Below are 19,100 nucleotides of genomic sequence, written 5' to 3' on the forward strand. Positions count from 1 at the left end.
CAAAAACACACCAAATAAAGTTGTTGGGTGTTGATTCCTGTTTTTTTTTCCCTCAACTGAAGGGACGGTGGACATCGGGCACCTGCCACATCCGGTGCTGATCCACCTGCGCTCCTTTTTCGACCTATGGGACGACTTCATCCTGCAGGGCATCCAGACAGGCCAGCCCTACATATCAGACCACCTCATGTTCGAGGTCAGACTCCAGGAATTACACCCTAATCACTTCATCTGAAGGCTCCTTAGTGCATCTCATAAACCTCAATGATGGCTGATGTGTGTATAACTGTGCTAGTGTGTGTGTGTGTGTATAACTGTGCTTGTGTGTGTGTGTGTCCAGGTCCTGCAGCTGCTGCAGTGGAGAGACCGCTTCTGGGAGGTGTGTAACACGCTCCCTGCAGACTCCCAGGGCGTGTCGGTGCTGTCGCTGCACTGGCAGTGGGTCCAGAAGCACCTGATCTTACGGCTGCCTCATCTGCTCCTGGGGGACGGCACGTACGAGTGAGTGTTCTCCTCCAGGCACCCCTCTCCTAGACACCGCCCTGGTGACAGGCTGCTGTGGTCAGGCTGCTGTGGTCAGACTGCTGTGGTCTGGGTGCTGTGGTCAGGAGGCTGTGGTCAGGGTGCTGTGGTCAGGCTGCTGTGGTCAGACTGCTGTGGTCAGGCTGCTGTGGTCAGGCTGCTGTGGTCTGGGTGCTGTGGTCAGGAGGCTGTGGTCAGGGTGCTGTGGTCAGGGTGCTGTGGTCAGGAGGCTGTGATCAGGATGCTGTGATCAGGGTGCTGTGGTCAGGCTGCTGTGATCAGGGTGCTGTGGTCAGGCTGCTGTGATCAGGGTGCTGTGGTCAGGCTGCTGTGATCAGGGTGCTGTGGTCAGGCTGCTGTGGTCAGGCTGCTGTGGTCTGGGTGCTGTGGTCAGGAGGCTGTGGTCAGACTGCTGTGGTCAGACTGCTGTGGTCAGACTGCTGTGGTCAGACTGCTGTGGTCAGGCTGCTGTGGTCAGGCTGCTGTGGTCAGACTGCTGTGGTCAGGCTGCTGTGGTCAGACTGCTGTGGTCTGGGTGCTGTGGTCAGGCTGCTGTGGTCAGGCTGCTGTGGTCAGACTGCTGTGGTCAGACTGCTGTGGTCTGGGTGCTGTGGTCAGGCTGCTGTGGTCAGGGTGCTGTGACGGTGAGGTTTCTCTTGTCTTCCAGAGGGCAGCAGGAGCTGCAGACGGTGTCAGCTGCCATCCAGACCGTCCTGTCCACCCCGATCACTGTGGCCACTGCCCTGAAGGGCATCCAGAAGACACTGGGAAAACCACTGCCCTTCAAGGTAGAGAGAATGTCTGATCACAGACCTCTGAAAGCTCATCAGGAGTAAATCTTCCTGATGCGTTATTTTGAGAAGTCACAGTACATGTTGACCCATCTTCACCTTATTGAAAAGAAAAAAAACAATAACAAAAACAGTAAATAACAAAAACAGTAAGGAACAAAAAGGAACAACAATAATATAATTGTGTAAAAAAAAATCCCAAACTCCTCCTCTTCCAGTTGGAGTCTGTGGCTGAGTGTGCGTGTCGTCTGAGGGTCCTGAGCCGGGTCCTGGACGTGGGGGACCTGAGGCTGGACGGCTCGCCCAGGAAGCAGGAGGTGTCCCGCCTCCAGGAGGCTGTCCTGGGCCTGGAGACCAAGGAGAGGCTGCTGGAGGCCTGGGGCCTGGTCCTGCTCGCCAACAACCAGCTCGAGCCGCAGAACTCAGGTGGGCTGAATCACACCACTTCCCAGGTCAGCCGCCTGGAAGATGTTCTGCGCCGTGGCTTCCTCTGATGTGTGTCGCGTGGTGCTCCTCAGGTGTGCTGGAGAGGTTGGTGTCCTGCGTGGAGCAGCAGCAGGGTCACATGACTTCCCGCGGCCTCCTGGAAGTTCGTCCGTCGGTGACGGGAGCCGGCGAGCCGACAGACAGCGCCCCCGCCTGCAGGGAGGCCTTACTGCAGCTGCGCCGCAGGGCCCAGCTCTGGCCGCTGGTGGAGGAACTGGCCCTGCTCAACCAGCTCCGGCTGTGTGCAGACCTGCTGCAGATGGCCCTCACTCAGGGGTAAGGAGGAGCAGAACGCCGTGGTGAAGGAGGTGGGCGGTCATGCTTGCTCGCTGCAGTGTCGTCTGGTCAGGGCTGAATGTGTGCTGGTGTTGCTTCCTCAGGGATAGAGACAGGGAGGACAGCATGAGGAGGGAACTCTCCCAGCACCTGCGCTTCTGCCTCCAGTCCACTCCCATGAACGTCAGCCAGCTGCAGCCTCTCTGGTTCCTGCTCAGCAGCGACCGGGTCAGTCACACTCCCTGTTGAACCTGTCAAGCACCAAAGCGTCCGTGTTTCTGTCCTGTGTGGTGACCGTGTTGCCCTTCTCCCCCCAGCCTTCGGAGGAGCTGCAGTTTGTTTGGTGCGAGCTGCTGTCTGAAGCCCTGGCCTCTCTGTGGAGCAGCAGCGTGACCTCTGACCCCGAGCGCTGGCTCAAGTGGGACCCTCTGAATCCAGAGACCCAGATGGCGGCAAAGTCATCTCTGGTACCTGACTGCACGGTACCGTAGCCACAGTGTCACGTCTAATGGTGCTCTAATCGGAATGTCAAAGTTGAAAACTAACTTTCATGTCGTGTCCTTTCCAGGGTCCGGGCATGCTGAGTAAAGCTGTGTGGTCGCACTGCATGCTGGGAGTCCTAAGCAGCATTGAGAGTGGAGGCTGCTGGGACCCCACAGGGATGTCGCTCCTTTCGTCCTCCAGGGTCACCCTCGGGGAGTGGCGGGAGAGGAGCCAGCAGCTGCAGGATGTCAGCGCCCTGCTGTGGAACAACATGGCCATGCCCGCCCTGGCTGAGTTCAGGTACACACGCCGGGCGGGAACACCTGGCATCACATCAGTGGACTTCCTGGAGACGACTCTACCCGGTGGCAAACTGCCAGCATGTTCAGTGTGAGCCTTTGGGCCGTGTGTTTCACGGTGTTCCTGTGTTTCCCCCGCAGACGAACAGACAGCAGGCTGCAGGGCGTGGTGCTGCGCAGGCAGCTGCAGAGCATGGCAGACCTGCTGCCCCCTGCCCTGCAGGAGGGCTACACCGAGAGCTGTGAGAGCCTGGTGGAGGACCACGACCCCCTGGTGGCTGCCCAGGAGATCCAGACCGTCCTGCGAGACTTCCTGGCCCCCGGCCTGCTCCCCGAAGGCCTGCTGGACGCCCTGCTCACCGGCCTGCAGCAGTACGTCCAGAACAAGGTCCAGCCCGGGCCCAGCCCGGAGGCACACTCCGGGGTGTTCTGGGTCAACATGGGCCTGATGCACATGAAGGTGTGGACCCCGCAGACCATCTTCGACCCGGCCGTGAAGCGAGCCTACAAGCTGAGCTACTCTCAGGAGGAGGTGGGTACCCCTCCAGGACGCCTCCGCGCGCCTCTCCCATGTTTCTCCCCGTGCTTTACCGTTCAGCGCTAACTGGCTGTGTGACCGCCTGCGTTTCCCAGCTGGCCTTGCTGCAGGAGGAGTGGAGAGGGCGGAGCCTGGCGTCGCAGCTGCTGACTGGAGCAGAGCTGGGGGAGAACAGCACCACTGACGGCTTCCAGCACCCTCGCATCAGGTCAGGATCAGGGCAGCTGTGGGCTGGACACAGTGTTTGACAGGAACACCGTTAACCTGGTGGTGCATGTGGGCGGGAGGATGGTGTTCTGTGGTTAAGCCTCTCCCTCCTCCGTGGCTCCAGGTACCTGTGGATCCGGATGCAGCAGGTGAAGGAGCACATCGCAGAGCTGTCCAGGAAGCAGGCGTGTCGCCCCACAGAGCCGCAGTACGGCCGTCTCTTCCAGGAGCTGCAGCACTACCTCTGCAGCATCGGCCAGCCTGCGGCCGTGGAGGACCTCCTCTCCCACCTCCTGAAGGCCCTCCAGGGGAGCGGCCCCAAATCCAGGTCGGGGATCCAGGGCCTGCTGAAGGAGGAGGCCGTGTGGCAGGCCTCCCAGCAGCGCTTCGCCCTCAGGCTGCAGGAGGACTACCCTCTGTACCCTGACGTGGTGGGGCCCCTGCGGACCGCCATCCTCCAGCTCCGCCACGGCATGAGGCTGCTGGCTTCCCAGCTGGCCTCCTCTCTCACCCCCATGCCGGGCCTGCCCCAGCTGGTGTCCTGCCTGCTGGCCTTCCCCTCCCTGTCCCCCAGCCTGCCGTCCTACCTGGCCAGGGCTGACTACCTGTGCTCCCAGGCCTGTGTGGACGTGCTGCGGGGCCTGGCCAAGCTCCTCCCCCAGCAGGACCTGGCGCGACGCACCGTCCCCGAGACCTCCACCCTGCTGCTGAACGCCCTCCTGTACGTGCAGTGCCACGCCCTGTCCACCGGGGGGCTGAGCCAGGACACACACAAGCTCTTCAGGCACATCTGTCAGGTGCGCTAGCGTGGGAGGGGGGAGGGGGTCTGAAGAGCACCAGGGTTTGTGGTGAAGAGTCCAGTGTGTGATGATCTACATCTCCCCACCCCCACCCTGCCCTCTCTCACAGGCGGTGGTGAACGAGTGGGACGAACAGGAGAGAAGAGCCAGGGAGAAGGAGCAGCTGGAGGCCAGTCTGTACCGTCATCGCAGTCGCCTCCACGGGACAGGGCTGAGCGAGGAGGAGCAGGAGGAGAGGGACTACAGACGCAGCTTCCCTCAGTACAACAAGGTAGCCCTCTGCCTCTGCTGGTACCCTCTGCCTCTGCTGGTACCCTCTGCCTGTGCTGGTACCCTCTGCCTCTGCTGGTACCCTCTGCCTGTGCTTACCCCTCTCCCTGTGCTTACCCCTCTCCCTGTGCTTACCCCTCTCCCTGTGCTTACCCCTCTCCCTGTGCTTACCCCTAACCCTGTGCTTACCCCTAACCCTGTGCTTACCCTTCTTCCTGTGCTTACCCCTCTCCCTGTGCTTACCCCTCTCCCTGTGCTTACCCCTCTCCCTGTGCTTACCCCTAACCCTGTGCTTACCCTTCTCCCTGTGCTTACCCCTCTCCCTGTGCTTACCCCTCTCCCTGTGCTTACCCCTCTCCCTGTGCTTACCCCTAACCCTGTGCTTACCCTTCTTCCTGTGCTTACCCCTCTCCCTGTGCTTACCCCTCTCCCTGTGCTTACCCCTCTCCCTGTGCTTACCCCTAACCCTGTGCTTACCCCTCTCCCTGTGCTTACCCCTCTCCCTGTGCTTACCCCTCTCCCTGTGCTTACCCCTAACCCTGTGCTTACCCCTCTCCCTGTGCTTACCCCTCTCCCTGTGCTTACCCCTCTCCCTGTGCTTACCCCTCTCCCTGTGCTTACCCTTCTCCCTGTGCTTACCCCTCTCCCTGTGCTTACCCCTCTCCCTGTGCTTACCCCTCTCCCTGTGCTTACCCCTAACCCTGTGCTTACCCTTCTCCCTGTGCTTACCCCTCTCCCTGTGCTTACCCCTCTCCCTGTGCTTACCCCTCTCCCTGTGCTTACCCCTCTCCCTGTGCTTACCCCTCTCCCTGTGCTTACCCCTCTCCCTGTGCTTACCCCTCTCCCTGTGCTTACCCTTCTCCCTGTGCTTACCCCTCTCCCTGTGCTTACCCCTCTCCCTGTGCTTACCCTTCTCCCTGTGCTTACCCCTCTCCCTGTGCTTACCCTTCTCCCTGTGCTTACCCCTCTCCCTGTGCTGGCCTGTCAGGACGTGCAGGTCCCTCTCTGGCTGGTTGAGCTGGTCTGCTTTGCAGCAGCAACTCTGATTCCTTCTCGTTGGTTCTTCAGGACTTTGCTGACATCACGGGCCCGGACACCCTGGAGGGGCCGGCGGAGGCGGGGCTAGAGGAGGAGGAAGTCCTGGAGGATGCGGGCGAGGCTGGTTTCCTGTCCCCGGCCTGTATGAACACCATGGTCCAGGTCCATCTGAGCCTCTGTCTGGGATACTCACAGTCACTGTGGTACCAAGGCAACCCTCCAGCCAATCACAGCAAACATCACATCAAAGCCCTGGTCACCTCGTACCAGATCACTGCTCCTGTGATGGCCCGCTTCTATCACCTGCTCGGTGGGTGCTGCCGGGGGCAATGCTCTCTGTGAACCTCAAGCGGAAAACGTTCTACTAACGTCTAATATCAATGTACTAAATGAGAGCTAAATATGTTTTCAATGTATGTTTTCAATGTCTTTTGTACAATCACACGCTTTTTGACATTGAAGTGCGTCAGTTATTCTACTTTGTAAGCATACTTTAAGTTCAATATTTCTTCCATTTAGGATACCTTATGGTGAATTACTAATCTCATCTACTAAACCCCCACCCCACCCCACCTGCCCTCCGCTCTGTCCTCAGACTCTGAGCTGGACCAGCATCTAGCCGGCACCCAGCTGCTCCTCAGCTCCCTGCTCCAGAACACGGTCCAGGGCCCGGGGGCCTCCGACCCCGGCCTCAGCCTTCAGCCAGACGGGCCTTACGACTTCTACCAGCAGCCCAACATGAGTGAGGCTCGCCGCTGCCTCCCTGTGGTGGAGCAGCTGGCCGTGGCCGTCAGACAGAGGCTGGACGACTGGCCTGAACACCCCGCCCTCATCCAGGTGGGAGCCTGCTGCAGCGTAGTCCCTCACCCCCTCACCCCACCCCCTCACCCCACCCCCTCACCTCACCCCATCCCCTCACCTCACCCCCTCACCTCACCCCCTAACCTCACCTCACCCCCTCACCCCACACCCTCCCCCCACCCCCTCTGTGTAGTTGATGCTTCAGTGTGTCAGTCTTGTGATGTTTGTTTCCTGTCCCAGCTCACCGTGGTGATGGAGAGGATCCTGAGCTTCAGCCTGGCCAGCCCTCTGGCCAAGTTCCTCAACGGCCTGGAGATCCTGCTCAGCAAGGCCCAGGTCTGCTCCCCACAGCCCACAGCTGGCCCTGGACTGAATACTGGCTCTGTCTCTCTCTCTCTCACTCTCTCCCTCTCTCTCTGCAAGCGTTATGTAATCATGTTCTGTGGAGCTAACCCCTCCTCCTCCCCCTTCTGCCAGGACTGGGAGAACAACGCCAGTCGCTCCGTGTCTCTCCGCAGGGAGCTGGAGCCAGTCACTCAGCTCATCATCCACTGGCGCAAACTGGAACTGAGGTACGAGTCCTGCCAGCGCCCTCTGCTGGTGGGCAGGACTCATGACAGCTAACTTCACTGTTTTTTTTGTTTGTTTTTTTTGTCTTTCAAAACAAACCCAGCAGGGTGCAACACTGAACCGCCATTAAAGTCGATTTGTTTCTGTTGCTTCCTAGCTGTTGGTCCAGCAGTCTGGACAACGCCCTGAAGCGCCACACGGAAAAATCCACCAAGCACTGGTTCTCTCTGTACCAGATGATTGAGAAGTATCTGGAGGAGCAGAGGATGGATGCAGGTAACCAAGAAACCCTTCCACAACATCTCAGCCGCTCTCTAAATCTCCTCGATGCTATTATCGTTCATTACGAAATGAATGTTTCTAAAGACATTTAGGATGTAAGAAGTGCTAACCCTGTGTGTGTGTCTGCTCTCCAGGAGAGGAGGAGGAGGAGCCGCTCTCCCTGTCCTGTGTGAGCTCCACCCTGCAGGCCTACATGGAGGGCTCCTCACTGGGGGAGTTCCACCCCCGCCTGGCCATGCTGCTGGGCTTCCACTGCCACCTGCTGCTCCTGGCTCCCAGCCAGCAGGGCCAAGGTCTGCCTCGCTCCGCCCCCCGCACCCCCCCCTCACACTCAGACCAGCCTTACTCAGCCCTGGGCCTCAGGGAACTCCTGTCACGCGTGTTTTCTAGATGTTTCCCTGCTGCAACACACCTGATTCAGACGAGTGGGTTGTTCTCAAGCTCTGTGGAAGCCTCTGGAACACGCAGGGCAGCGGGGAGGACCAGGGCTGAGGAGGAGGGCTGATTTAGTCATGTGGTTTGGTCAGTGTGACTGTATGAAACTGGAAATGTTGGTTCCATGGCTGCTGTTGTAACAGCTGTTCTGTTCTCAGTGGGGTTTGTTTTTGCTACACAGAGCCCCTGTGCCACTTGCTTTGGAACCTGCACAAATACTACAGCCAGTTCTCTGAGTGCATCCAGACCAAACTCATTCAGCTCAGACAGCCCATTGAGAAGGAACTCAAGGTATGCTGGCGAGAACCTTGCCACTAACCATAGAGTACATTGATGTTTTGAGATGGTTTTGAGAGGTGACATGCAATGCATACTAACAAGGTGTACCCCTTCAGGACTTTGTGAAGATTTCCAAGTGGAACGATGTCAGTTTCTGGTCCATCAAACAGTCAGTGGACAAGACCCACAGGTACGATGGATGTCCATCTCCACCAGTAGCCAGGGCTGCTTCTACAGCATTACAAACATCAGCCCCTTTGAGGTATGCTGTGATAAGTAGATTAGAGTGACTGTCCTTCCTCTACCACTCAGAACCCTCTTCAAGTTTGTGAAGAAGTTTGAGGCGGCCCTGTGCAGCCCCTGTGCCCCAGCGCTGGTGGAGCAAGGCACCAGTGCCAGCCTGGACACTGTGGATGCCAACCCAGAGGAGACGCCCCTGCATCGGGTACACCGGGCCCTGAAGATCACCCTCCCTGGCAGGGGAAGAGACCTCCAGGTAGCCCGTCACTAACCAGCCATCACACAGCAGAACAACCTTCAGTCAAGAGTGTTCCAACGCACCTGATTCAGGTGACTGGGTTGTTATCGAGCTCTGCGGAAGCCTGGTAACGACCATTCGTTTGAGTCAGGTGTGTTTGAGCAGGGAAACATTTACATTTAGTCATTTAGCAGACGCTCTTATCCAGAGCGACTTACAGTAAGTACAGGGACATTCCCCCCGAGGCAAGTAGGGTGAAGTGCCTTGCCCAAGGACACAACGTCATTTGGCACAGCGGGGAATCGATCCAGCAACCTTCTGATTACTAGCCCGACTCCCTCACCGCTCAGCCATCTGACTCCACTACATCTAGAACATTCAGGACAGTGGACCCTGAGGACCAGGATGGAACACCCAGGATGGTTTAGACGTGTACGTGGAGGAGCTTGTTGAAGGTGTCTGGTGGTGTGTGTGTGTTTCAGAGCGACGTCCCAGAGGCGAGTCACCTGGCTGGCCCCTCGTCCCTCCTGCTCCGCCTGCCTCACCTCACCAGGAAGATGAAGAACATGAGCGTCCAGCTGGTGAAGAAGAACCCCCTGCCGGAGCTGTCAGAGGACCTGGACATGTTCACCGGTAAGGAACCGGCCCTCTCTGAGAGTCCTGTGAGAGAGGAGGAGGAGAGGGAAGTGTTGGTGTGAGAGGAGGAGGAGAGGGAGGTGTTGGTGTGAGGGAGGAGGAGAGCGAGGTGTTGACTGTGGGAACTGGATGCTGTTTCAGGGGAGATCATCAGTAACCTGCGCGACCTGCAGAGCTTGACGGTGGACATGAAGGCAGAGAAGGACAGACAGAAGTCTGAGGTGAAGCACATCCTGCAGCAGAAGCAGAGAGCTCTCTCCGACCTCTTTAAGATGCTGGCTGAGATCGGTGAGTATCAGATATAACTACACCTCTCGGTCAGGGTTGACCTTGACTCGACCTGAGGAAGTTTGTGTTCCTCTGTCGAGACGAGCGTTGAGCCGCGTAGCGGTGACGGTGGTGAATGATGATGGTGTGTGTGTGTGTGTGTGTGTGCAGGCCTGTCGTACCGGAAGGGGCTGGCGTGGAGCAGGACAGCCAGCCCAGAAGAGATGCTCTGTCTGCAGCCTCTGGAACTCTCCACCGCCCTGACCGCCGTCAGGACCCAGGAGCAGGCTGAGAACACGTACGCCACACACACACCTCCACAACACACACACTTCTCCACACACACACATACACACACTTTTCCACACACACACAGAGCTATTTCCTATGTCGTTTATGAAGTGTGACTCTGTAATTGGGTGGAACTGGTGTTTTCTTTCCTCAGGCTGTTCACAGAGTTGGCAGCAGCATGGGACGGCTGTCAGAAGTATTTCTATCGCTCCTGGGCTCGGAGGACAGCCATGCAGACGGCGCTTCAGAGCGCTGCCAGGGTGAGACAGACGGCACAACTGGGTGTCTGTGTTGGCTGTAGTGGTCAGGAGCTGGGGATGTGTGTGTGTGTGTGTTTCAGGAGGTGGGTCTGACAGTGTGTGTGTGTTTCAGGAGGTGGGTCTGGGGAACATAGACCGCTGCAGGGGGTTCTCCTCCCACCTGTTCAAGCTCCTCCTGAAGCAGAGACGCCGGTTGGCCAGGCTGACGGAGCAGTGGGTGCACCTCAGGTCAGACCTCCACCCTCCCCCTCCATCTGTACCCTCCCCCTCCACCCCTCCCCTTCCACCCCTCCCCCTCCACCCCTTCCACCTGTACCCTCCCCCTCCACCCCTCCCCTTCCACCTCCACCCCTCCCCCTCCACCCCTTCCACCTCCACCCCTCCCCTTCCACCTCCACCCCTCCACCCTTCCCCTTCCATCTCCACCTTCCACCCCTCCCCTTCCACCTCCACCTCCTCCCTCACCTCCCAAGCCACCATCTGCTCCTCCAGTCACCTACCAGCTCTGCTCTCATACTGGATGTACAAACATCCTCACAGGCTTGTTGCTGGTGTGCTCCCCTCCCCTCTCTCCCCTCCCTCTCCCCTCTCCCCTCCCTCACACACAGGAGGTTAACCACCAGCGTTCAGGGGATCCAGGCCAACCTCCAGAGCCACGGCCCAGACGCAGGAGGTCTTCCCCCCCAGGTGGCCCTCCAGGGCTGGGTGTCCCGTGCCCAGGGGCTGGCCGCCCAGTGTGCCACCCTCCTCCAGCAGCTGGCCTGGCTGCTTCAGTGCTGCCCGGAGAACCACCACCTCCCAGGCTTGCAGGAGACGGAGGGGGCAGGCGGCCCGGTGGAGCCCAGCCTGAGGTGCCCTACTCCCCTGGCGGCCCAGCGACAGCCCCTTGGCTGTCTGATGAGGAGGGGAGACCCAGGCTGGTGTCAGCTGAGCCAGCGTGTGTCGGCCATGCTGACCCAGACCCAGGCCCTGAAGGAGGAGCTGCAGGCAGTAGCACAGCAGGCCACACAGGGGGCGCTGCACACCTGGTGAGCGCACACACCCAGACCGCATTGCTTCTGCAGTGTGTCTCCTAATGCGTATTCCAGTCTTTAAACAAGACGACAAAAAGACATGTTGTTGTTGTTGACAACGTCCCTCCTTCACCCTGATCCCCACAGGAGCCATTTTGCCACGTGCTGTTCTGGTTTGGACCGGCTGGGCTCCGTGGCGGGCCAGATGCTGTCCGTGGAGCAGCTGTTCACCGCGGCGGGGCCAGAGGGCTCTGCAGCCTCCCAGCCGGGCCTGGCCTCCAGCCTGCACTACATCAGAGGAGAGGTGGAGGCCTGTCTCACTGAGTTCACCACCTGGAAGGCCCAGCACCTCTCCCTGGGCCACGGGGGCCACGCAGGTAGGCCTGGACGCACGGGAACAGGAAGGAACACACACCAGCGCTTTTATAGGAAGTTGATCATTGAATACGAATTTAAAACTATTTTATTGTATGGATGAATAAAGTATCCTATGTGTTGGGACACCCATGATTTCCTTCATAAATAAACTGGTGTCTCTGTGTTGGCGTCATAGGAAGCCAGCAGGACTTCAGCTCTGAGTTCTCTGGAGAGCTGGAGAACACCATCAACATGGTGCTGTTAGCCATCCAGACCCTGGTGAAGAGGAGGGAGGGCCAGGCCAGGGGAGAGCAGCACGCGGGCGCCAAGAGAGGTGAGAGGCTCCAGCCTGGCGGTTTACCTCCAGCAACCTCCCTGTTCACTGGGAAGGAACTCACCCTTCTGTCTGGACTGAGGAGTGGACTGAGGAGTGGGGGGGGGGGTATCTTCAACCACCTGGAAGTGAGATCATCGAGATTAGAATAGAGACCAGCGTGGTCTTGGAGGTGTGGTGGTGTTGATGCGGTTGCGTGTTGTGCTGTGTTCAGAGAGCGAGGAGGAGGAGGAGGCTGTGGAGGACCTGCTGAAGGCTGGACACCTGAGCCGCCTCCTGGAGGAGGAGCTGGCTGGGGAGCTGGGCTGTCTGGCCCTGGGGGAGGTCAGCGCCGCTCTGGAGCAGCTGCTTAACAGACTGGCAACACACAGAGAGACCTGTCCTCCACAGCAGCTACATGTACGTGCTCACACACACACTCATTCTCACACACACACATGGTAAATAATCATAACAAAACCACCACTTTAAAGACTCCAAAATCTCAAACTAACTAGTTCATTGTTTTCAAAAATTTTTGAAGGATAATAGTGTTCTTTGAAGTTTGTTAACTCCCTGTGTGTGTGTGTGTGTGTGTTCAGGAGCTGACTGAGGCGTGTGTGTTGCTGGTGCGTCTGGAGCCCATGCTGGGTGTGTACTCTGAGCTGGTGCGTTACTACCTGGCCGTGTCTCTGGGGGCCCACAGGAGCACCGGCAAGCTGCTGTCAGTCCTGGCCAGCATCTTCACTGAGCTGGCTCAGAAGGTAGCGCCTTCCACCTCCCCCTCCTCCCCTTCCACCTCCTCCCCCTCCACCACCTCCCCTTACACCTCCTACACCTCCCCCTCCACCTCCCCTTACACCTCCTCTACCTCCCCTTACACCTCCTCCTCCACCTCCTCCACCTTCCCTTACACCTCCTCCACCTCCCCTTACACCTCCTCCTCCCCCTCCACCTCCCCTTACACCTCCTCCTTCCCCTCCACCTCCCCTTACACCTCCTCCACCTCCCCTTACACCTCCTCCACCTCCCCTTACACTTCCTCCTCCCCCTCCACCTCCCCTTACACCTCCTCCACCTCCCCTTACACCTGCACCTCCCCCTCCCCTTACACCTCCTACACCTCCCCCTCCACCTCCCCTTACACCTCCTCCACCTCCCCTTACACCTCCTCCTCCACCTCCTCCACCTTCCCTTCCACCTCCTCCACCTCCCCTTACACCTCCTCCTCCCCCTCCACCTCCCCTTACACCTCCTCCTTCCCCTCCACCTCCCCTTACACCTCCTCCACCTCCCCTTACACCTCCTCCTCCTCCACCTCCCCTTACACCTGCACCTCCCCCTCCACCTCCCCTTACACCTCCTCCACCTCCCCTTACACCTGCACCTCCACCTCCCCTTACACCTCCTCCTCCTCCACTTCCCCTTACACCTCCTCCACCTCCTCCTCCACCTCCCCTTACACTGCCTCACTGCTGCAGTTGTTTCCTCTGGGTTTCAGAACCAGTAGTATTTCTGTAGATCTCGACACGCGAAGCAAAACCTTGCTCTGAGTTAGCGTTCTTCCTCTGTGCGCAGGGCTTCTGCCTGCCCCAGGAGCTGATGGAGGGAGGAGACGGGGAAGGAGCTACAGACTTCCATGACTACGAGGGCGGAGGCATCGGCGAGGGGGAGGGAGTCAAAGACGTCAGTGACAAGATCGACAACGAAGAACAGGTGACGTGTGCCCTGAGGGCGCTTTTCATGCAGGACGAACGCTAGCCCTCGATGCTGCCCTGACCCCTGACCCCTGTGTGTGTCCTGACCCCTGTGTGCTGGTGCAGGTGGAGGACACCTTCCAGGAGGGTCAGGAGAAGGAGGAGGAGGAGCAGGACAAGAGGAACATCAAAGAGGAGGAGAACGCCATTGAGATGTCGGAGGACTTTGATGGGCAGATGCATGATGGGGATGAAAGAGAGCCAGGTAGGTCACCTGCTCGGGCAGAGCTGGGGCAGAAACGGGCACTCCTCCAGGCTTGGATGTCAGTGTTTCTCTTGGTCTGTGTTTAGGTGAGGAGTCAGAGGAGTCGGACAAGGAGGATGAGGAAGAGCTGGATAAGAAGATGGGCGACCTGGGCGAGGGCCAGACTGACACCCTGGACGAGAGGATGTGGGGGGATGATGAGGAGGATGAAGATCTGGAGGGCAGCGACAAGGAGGAGGAGTCTGGCCAGGGAATGGACCAAGTATGTACGAGGAAGTGGGCTTAGTTCAAGACGATCTCCCTGACTCACGTCAGGTTGAGGAGCGTAGCTTGCAGCTCGCTTCTCTGCACACACACACATTTGTTTGCTTATCCACCTTTCTGGTATTTCTGTTTTAGGGCGAATCGGAAATGGTTGCCAAGGACGACAACCTTGATGCAGCTGACCCCAACAAAGATCAGAAGAACCAGGACAAAGACCAGTCACTGGAGGATGAGGAGAAGGAGAAGATCAACGAGCAGGGAGATGAGGTGAGGCTCTGCCGTCTTGGTGTATCTGCTTGTGATTAGCAGAGAGATGGAGTCTCTGTTATATCTGTGCTGCTGCTAATTTTCAGCGCGAGTTTGACGAGAACGAGGTTGACCCCTATCATGGGAAACAAGAGAAGAAGCCAGAGCCCGATGCCATGGACCTGCCGGATGACCTCAACCTGGACCAGGAGGACGACCAGGCTGGGGACGAGGGGGAGGGAGACGGTAAGGGGTCAGGGGTCAAACTGAGGGTGGAGTGGACTGGGCTCAAAACAATCAGAAATAATTATTTTCTCTTCACTTCCAGAAGAGAATCCTTTCGACATTGACGAGAAGCCCATGGACCTGGATAAGGAGGGAGGAGAGGAGGAGGGAGAGGAGGAGGGAGCAGGAGAGACGGCCGCTGAGCAGCCAGGAGAGGAAGAGTGCAAGGAGCCAAAGACTGAGGAGGAGGAGGAGCAGGAGGGAGGAGGAGACAAGCCAGAGGACAGTGAGCCTGGAGTCAAAGAAGAAGAGGAGGGGGAGGAGGAGCAAGAAAAAGATGAAGGACAAGAGGCAGGAAAAGAGAAAGACCTGACTATCCCAACAGACAAAGGCCAGAAACCAAAGGTAGCTGTAACTCTCATTTACCACCTACAGAAAACGTTATTGTGCGTGCGTGCGTGCGTGCGTGTGTGTGTGTGTGCGTGTGTGTGTGTGTGTAACCAGGCCTCTCTGGTGTCTTCAGGAGGAGGGGGTGGGTGAGGACGAGGAGCAGCCTGAGGCGGTGAAGAGGGAGGAACACGCCACAGACGGCCAGACAGGAGAGGAGAATGTCCAGAGCGACACGGCTGTGGAGCTGGCAGGAGAGGCGTCAGAGAGAGACCAGGCTAAAGAGGTACCGCACACACACACACACGTTTTGATCATCCTTGTGAGGACCGACCATTGACTTCCATTCAAAATGGTGTTCTCTCTAACCCCTAACCTTAACCCTGACATTAATTTGAACCCATTTGACCTGTATAGGGACCAGCAAAAGGTCCCCCCAAGGTCCAGTTTGACCAGTTTTACTGGACATAAAAGTCCCCACAAGGATAGTAATACCAGCACACACTCACACACACACTAGTCCCAGCCACCAATGTGTGACTCTGTCCCCAGGAGCACGGTAGCGGGGCTGCAGATGCCAGTCAGACAGAGGGCCACGAGTCCAAGCTGACAGCAAGGATGGCTTCCCAGAGACAGAGTCAGAGCAAAACACAGGTACGACTCACATGGAAACACCAGTCAAACCAGACCTGCGGCGTTTCTCTCCCTGACCTGGAAGCTCTCTCTGTCTCTCTCTGTGTATCTGTCTGTCTCTCTCTGTCTGTCTCTCTCTCTCTCTGTCTGTCTCTCTCTGTCTCTCTCTCTCTCTCTCTCTCTCCTGTTCCAGAGCTTCAAGAGGAAGCCGGGCCGGGCGGACAACGAGCGCTCGACCGGAGACGACAGCGAGCGCGTCAACAAGCGTCTGCGCACGGTGGAGAGCAGCCAGGAGCAACGTCAGGACGCCAAGCAGCCGGCGGCCCAGCAGGAGTCTGACCTGTACGAGCACATCAAGCAGGGAGAGACGGCCTACGACAAACAGACATACGGTCAGACGCTCAGCTCTCTGTACACTGGCACTGAATACTGTTCAGTTTTATGTTTTAAAGTAGCCTTATGTTTTAACAGTACTTTCAAATAACTCTGAGAGCTGATTGGGTCCCACGCTGTGTTGTTTGACAGATGTGGCCAGCGCAGAGCAGCAGAAACCAGCCGGTCCACAGCACGACTCGGACCCAGACGACGATGACGTTGCCATGGACACGGAGGACCAGGAAGAGGACCTGCAGGCTGCGGATGCTCAAGAGTTGAAGCCCGAGCAACTAGACTCTACTAAAGGATCCCAGAAAGGTGGCCTGTTCATCCCCCTCATCATCCCATCCTGCTCCGCACAGCTTAGACGCGTGTCTCTGCCTGTGTTGTAGCTTACGCAGCTTCCCCCTGTGTAGGACTGGAGAGTGGAGATATGGAGGCCAAGAGACAGGGAGAGGAGGAAGAGAAGCATTGGAAAGACAGAGAGAGACTGGAGGAGGAGGAGGAGGGAGCAGAGAGGAGCACAGAGTCCACCATCCACACGGTCCCAGAGCTGCTGATGGAGACCCAGCGGGCTGTGCCCCGAGACCCGGACCAGCTGAGGAGGGAGATGGAACTGCAGCTAGAGTCCTGGCAGAGACAGGCCCCAGGAGACCATGAAGAGGTTCACACACACACCACTAGTACACACACACCACTAGCTGTCACAGCATTGTACTTTCATATGTGGATACACACCTAGATCAAAGCCTACGTTGTTGGCTTTAGACCTGTTGCTCTGTGTCATCTGACCCTCTTCCTGTGTCTTCCTGTGTGTCCCTGTGTCTTCCTGTGTGTCCCTGTGTGTTCCTGTGTCTTCCTGTGTGGTCCTGTGTCTTCCTGTGTGTCCCTGTGTCTTCCTGTGTCTTCCTGTGTGTCCCTGTGTCTTCCTGTGTCTTCCTGTGTGTCCCTATGTCTTCCTGTGCGTCCCTGTGGTCCAGGAGAGTGCGGCGGCCGCCATGTGGCACCAGTACCAGACCCTGACCTCGGCCCTGTCCCAGCAGCTGTGTGAGCAGCTTCGCCTCATCCTGGAGCCCACACGCGCCGCCAAACTCAAGTAAGCACAGGCTCCCCGGACCTCCACACCACCATGTGGTCATTGTTGATTTGACCTCTTCCACTCTGAAAACTGGATGGATTCTGTGGAAGCTGCCGTTTTTTTTTGTTCCAGTTCTTTTAAGGAGCTTGTATTTTCTTTCTTCCTCTCTCCTTGTACCACAGGGGAGACTTCCGCACAGGCAAGCGTCTAAACATGCGCAAGGTCATCCCCTACATCGCTAGCCAGTTCCGCAAAGACAAGATCTGGCTGAGGAGGACCAAGCCTAGCAAGAGGGAGTACCAGATCTGCTTGGCTGTGGATGACTCGTCCAGCATGGTTGACAACCACTCCAAACAGGTAGGAGAATCCAGCTAGAGCCCTGGGTGGCCTCAGAACTTGCTATTTTTTGAAAAAAGGTTTTGAAAGTTTAAAAGAATATCTTCCAAAAAAGGGTTTTGAAAAAATAAAACTTTTGGCATTGTGTGTGTGTGGGTGGAAATAAAGTAGTTATTTTAGACATTTTGTAGAATTTCTTTTGAAAAATTATAAAATATTTTAAAAATATTTCAATAGTTGGAAAAATATTTTCTAAAAGGTTTTGAACAAGATTTTTGAAAAGGTTTTGAACAAGATTTTCCAACAAAGTTTTGAAAAAATATTGTTTAACAAGTTTTGGGGAAAGAAAATCCAACAAAGTTTTGAAAGGTTGAAAAAAAAAAAAAGGTTTTGAAAAAAATAGAAACTTTTTTTGTGAGCCAGTTGCGCCCATGTCTGCTGCACATAACCCAACATGTTTCCTGTGACTTGCAGCTGGCGTTTGAGTCACTGTCTGTGATCGTCAACGCCCTCACTCTGCTGGAGGTGGGCCAGGTGTCAGTGTGCAGGTAACGCGCTCACTCATGGATGACTGTATTAGAGCTACTTAGAAGGCATATTAAGTAGCAGTACAATTCCTAACTCAACAAAAAACATGATTATTTTCTTCTTCTGTTAGTTTCGGCGAGACTGTGCAGCTGCTCCACCCGTTTCAGCAGCAGTTCACTGACCAATCAGGGGCCAGGATCCTGAGGCTCTGCCAGTTCAAGCAGAAGAAGACCAGGATAGCTCAGGTGGAGAAATCTGGCATCTTTCAGACATCTGGCATACCTCCACTCCTTCTGCTGTCTTATTATGTCTTATCAAATATAATGATAGACATAGTGAATGATTTCTTCTTAACCTGTCGTTAGTGGAACCCCTTTCTTTCTCCGGTTACTTGTTTGACTGTTGATGTCTGTTCAGACTAGACTGACCAGTGTTGTGTTTCCATCTGTCAGTTTTTGGAGACGTCAGCCGGCATGTTTGTAGCAGCGCGGCAGCAAACCCCTGGGGCCATGCACACAGGTACGACGCACCTCCAGCCTCCTCTCAACCCTCAGAAAATCACTGATCTCAAGATGTCCTTTCATCTGTCCACTATAACATTTAACTCAGTTTCCATTAAAACAGACTGCCTGATTTCCTTTGTTAGGCTAGTGCTTTGGTTGGGGTGAGTTAGGAATCTCATTAGTCCTTAACCTCCAGTAATGAGAAAAGACATTCATGAATGCCCGCTGATTGCATTCACTTCTGTGCCTCTGAGCCTCTTGGGTCAATGCCCTGGGGTCAATGCCCTGGGGTCAATGCCCTGGTTGTATCTGATGTCTAACAGACGAGCCCTCAGTGAAGCCGTGGTAGGAGAGGGAGCTGGGAGGGCAGAGCAGCTACTGTTATTGAAAGGCAGGCCATTGTCCCTCCCTACAGTGCCCACGGTCGAGTTAACGTTTCCTCTTTGTGGAGCCGCGGCGCAGATCAGTGTAGAAGTGGTATCAGGCTCCCTGTGTGCTCCCCAGACTCCCAGAGGCGTGTAACCAGAGAGCCACAGACATCGTGAGACTGTCTACACTGGCTGGCCTTTCTCTCCCTGACTCTCTTCTGCTCCCTCTCTCGCCCTTCTCCCTGGCCGTGTGTCTCTCTCCGCTCAGACACAGCCCAGCTGCTGGTCATCGTGTCGGACGGCAGGGGCCTGTTCCTGGAGGGGAAGGAGAGGGTGACCGCGGCGGTGCAGGCGGCTCGCAGTGCCAACGTGTTTGTCATCTTTGTGGTGCTAGACAACCCCAACTCAAGGGTAAGGACCACTCCCCTTCATGAAGCGTGTGGTTGTGGGTGGTGCAGAAATCCCCCATGACAGGTGACTCGGTTGAAACCCTGTCCAGCCTT

General features: G+C 56.7%; 1 protein-coding gene across 1 annotated transcript in view; it reads left to right on the forward strand.

Moving 5' to 3' along the window:
• The window catches only part of mdn1 (midasin AAA ATPase 1), a 41,879-nt gene that overhangs the window by 21,592 nt on the left and 1,187 nt on the right, over positions 1–19,100 (forward strand). Inside the window, 48 exon segments of the mRNA XM_084699306.1 lie at positions 63–196; positions 341–501; positions 1,190–1,310; positions 1,532–1,739; positions 1,832–2,075; positions 2,180–2,303; positions 2,393–2,542; positions 2,644–2,858; positions 2,999–3,389; positions 3,491–3,603; positions 3,727–4,399; positions 4,512–4,673; positions 5,741–6,020; positions 6,306–6,547; positions 6,752–6,847; positions 6,989–7,083; positions 7,239–7,357; positions 7,498–7,656; positions 7,980–8,089; positions 8,194–8,267; positions 8,390–8,573; positions 9,038–9,188; positions 9,333–9,479; positions 9,630–9,756; positions 9,904–10,009; positions 10,122–10,237; positions 10,618–11,037; positions 11,170–11,399; positions 11,576–11,713; positions 11,928–12,112; positions 12,295–12,456; positions 13,271–13,408; positions 13,516–13,654; positions 13,741–13,916; positions 14,054–14,185; positions 14,272–14,410; positions 14,493–14,794; positions 14,913–15,062; positions 15,329–15,430; positions 15,603–15,801; positions 15,935–16,102; positions 16,201–16,448; positions 16,765–16,880; positions 17,045–17,219; positions 17,673–17,746; positions 17,857–17,971; positions 18,179–18,245; positions 18,866–19,008. Of these exon segments, the coding sequence (XP_084555432.1) occupies positions 63–196; positions 341–501; positions 1,190–1,310; positions 1,532–1,739; positions 1,832–2,075; positions 2,180–2,303; positions 2,393–2,542; positions 2,644–2,858; positions 2,999–3,389; positions 3,491–3,603; positions 3,727–4,399; positions 4,512–4,673; positions 5,741–6,020; positions 6,306–6,547; positions 6,752–6,847; positions 6,989–7,083; positions 7,239–7,357; positions 7,498–7,656; positions 7,980–8,089; positions 8,194–8,267; positions 8,390–8,573; positions 9,038–9,188; positions 9,333–9,479; positions 9,630–9,756; positions 9,904–10,009; positions 10,122–10,237; positions 10,618–11,037; positions 11,170–11,399; positions 11,576–11,713; positions 11,928–12,112; positions 12,295–12,456; positions 13,271–13,408; positions 13,516–13,654; positions 13,741–13,916; positions 14,054–14,185; positions 14,272–14,410; positions 14,493–14,794; positions 14,913–15,062; positions 15,329–15,430; positions 15,603–15,801; positions 15,935–16,102; positions 16,201–16,448; positions 16,765–16,880; positions 17,045–17,219; positions 17,673–17,746; positions 17,857–17,971; positions 18,179–18,245; positions 18,866–19,008 (8,420 nt within the window).

Source organism: Hypomesus nipponensis, chromosome 6 (assembly GCF_054491055.1).
Source record: "Hypomesus nipponensis isolate SF chromosome 6, ASM5449105v1, whole genome shotgun sequence".
NCBI lineage: Eukaryota > Metazoa > Chordata > Actinopteri > Osmeriformes > Osmeridae > Hypomesus > Hypomesus nipponensis.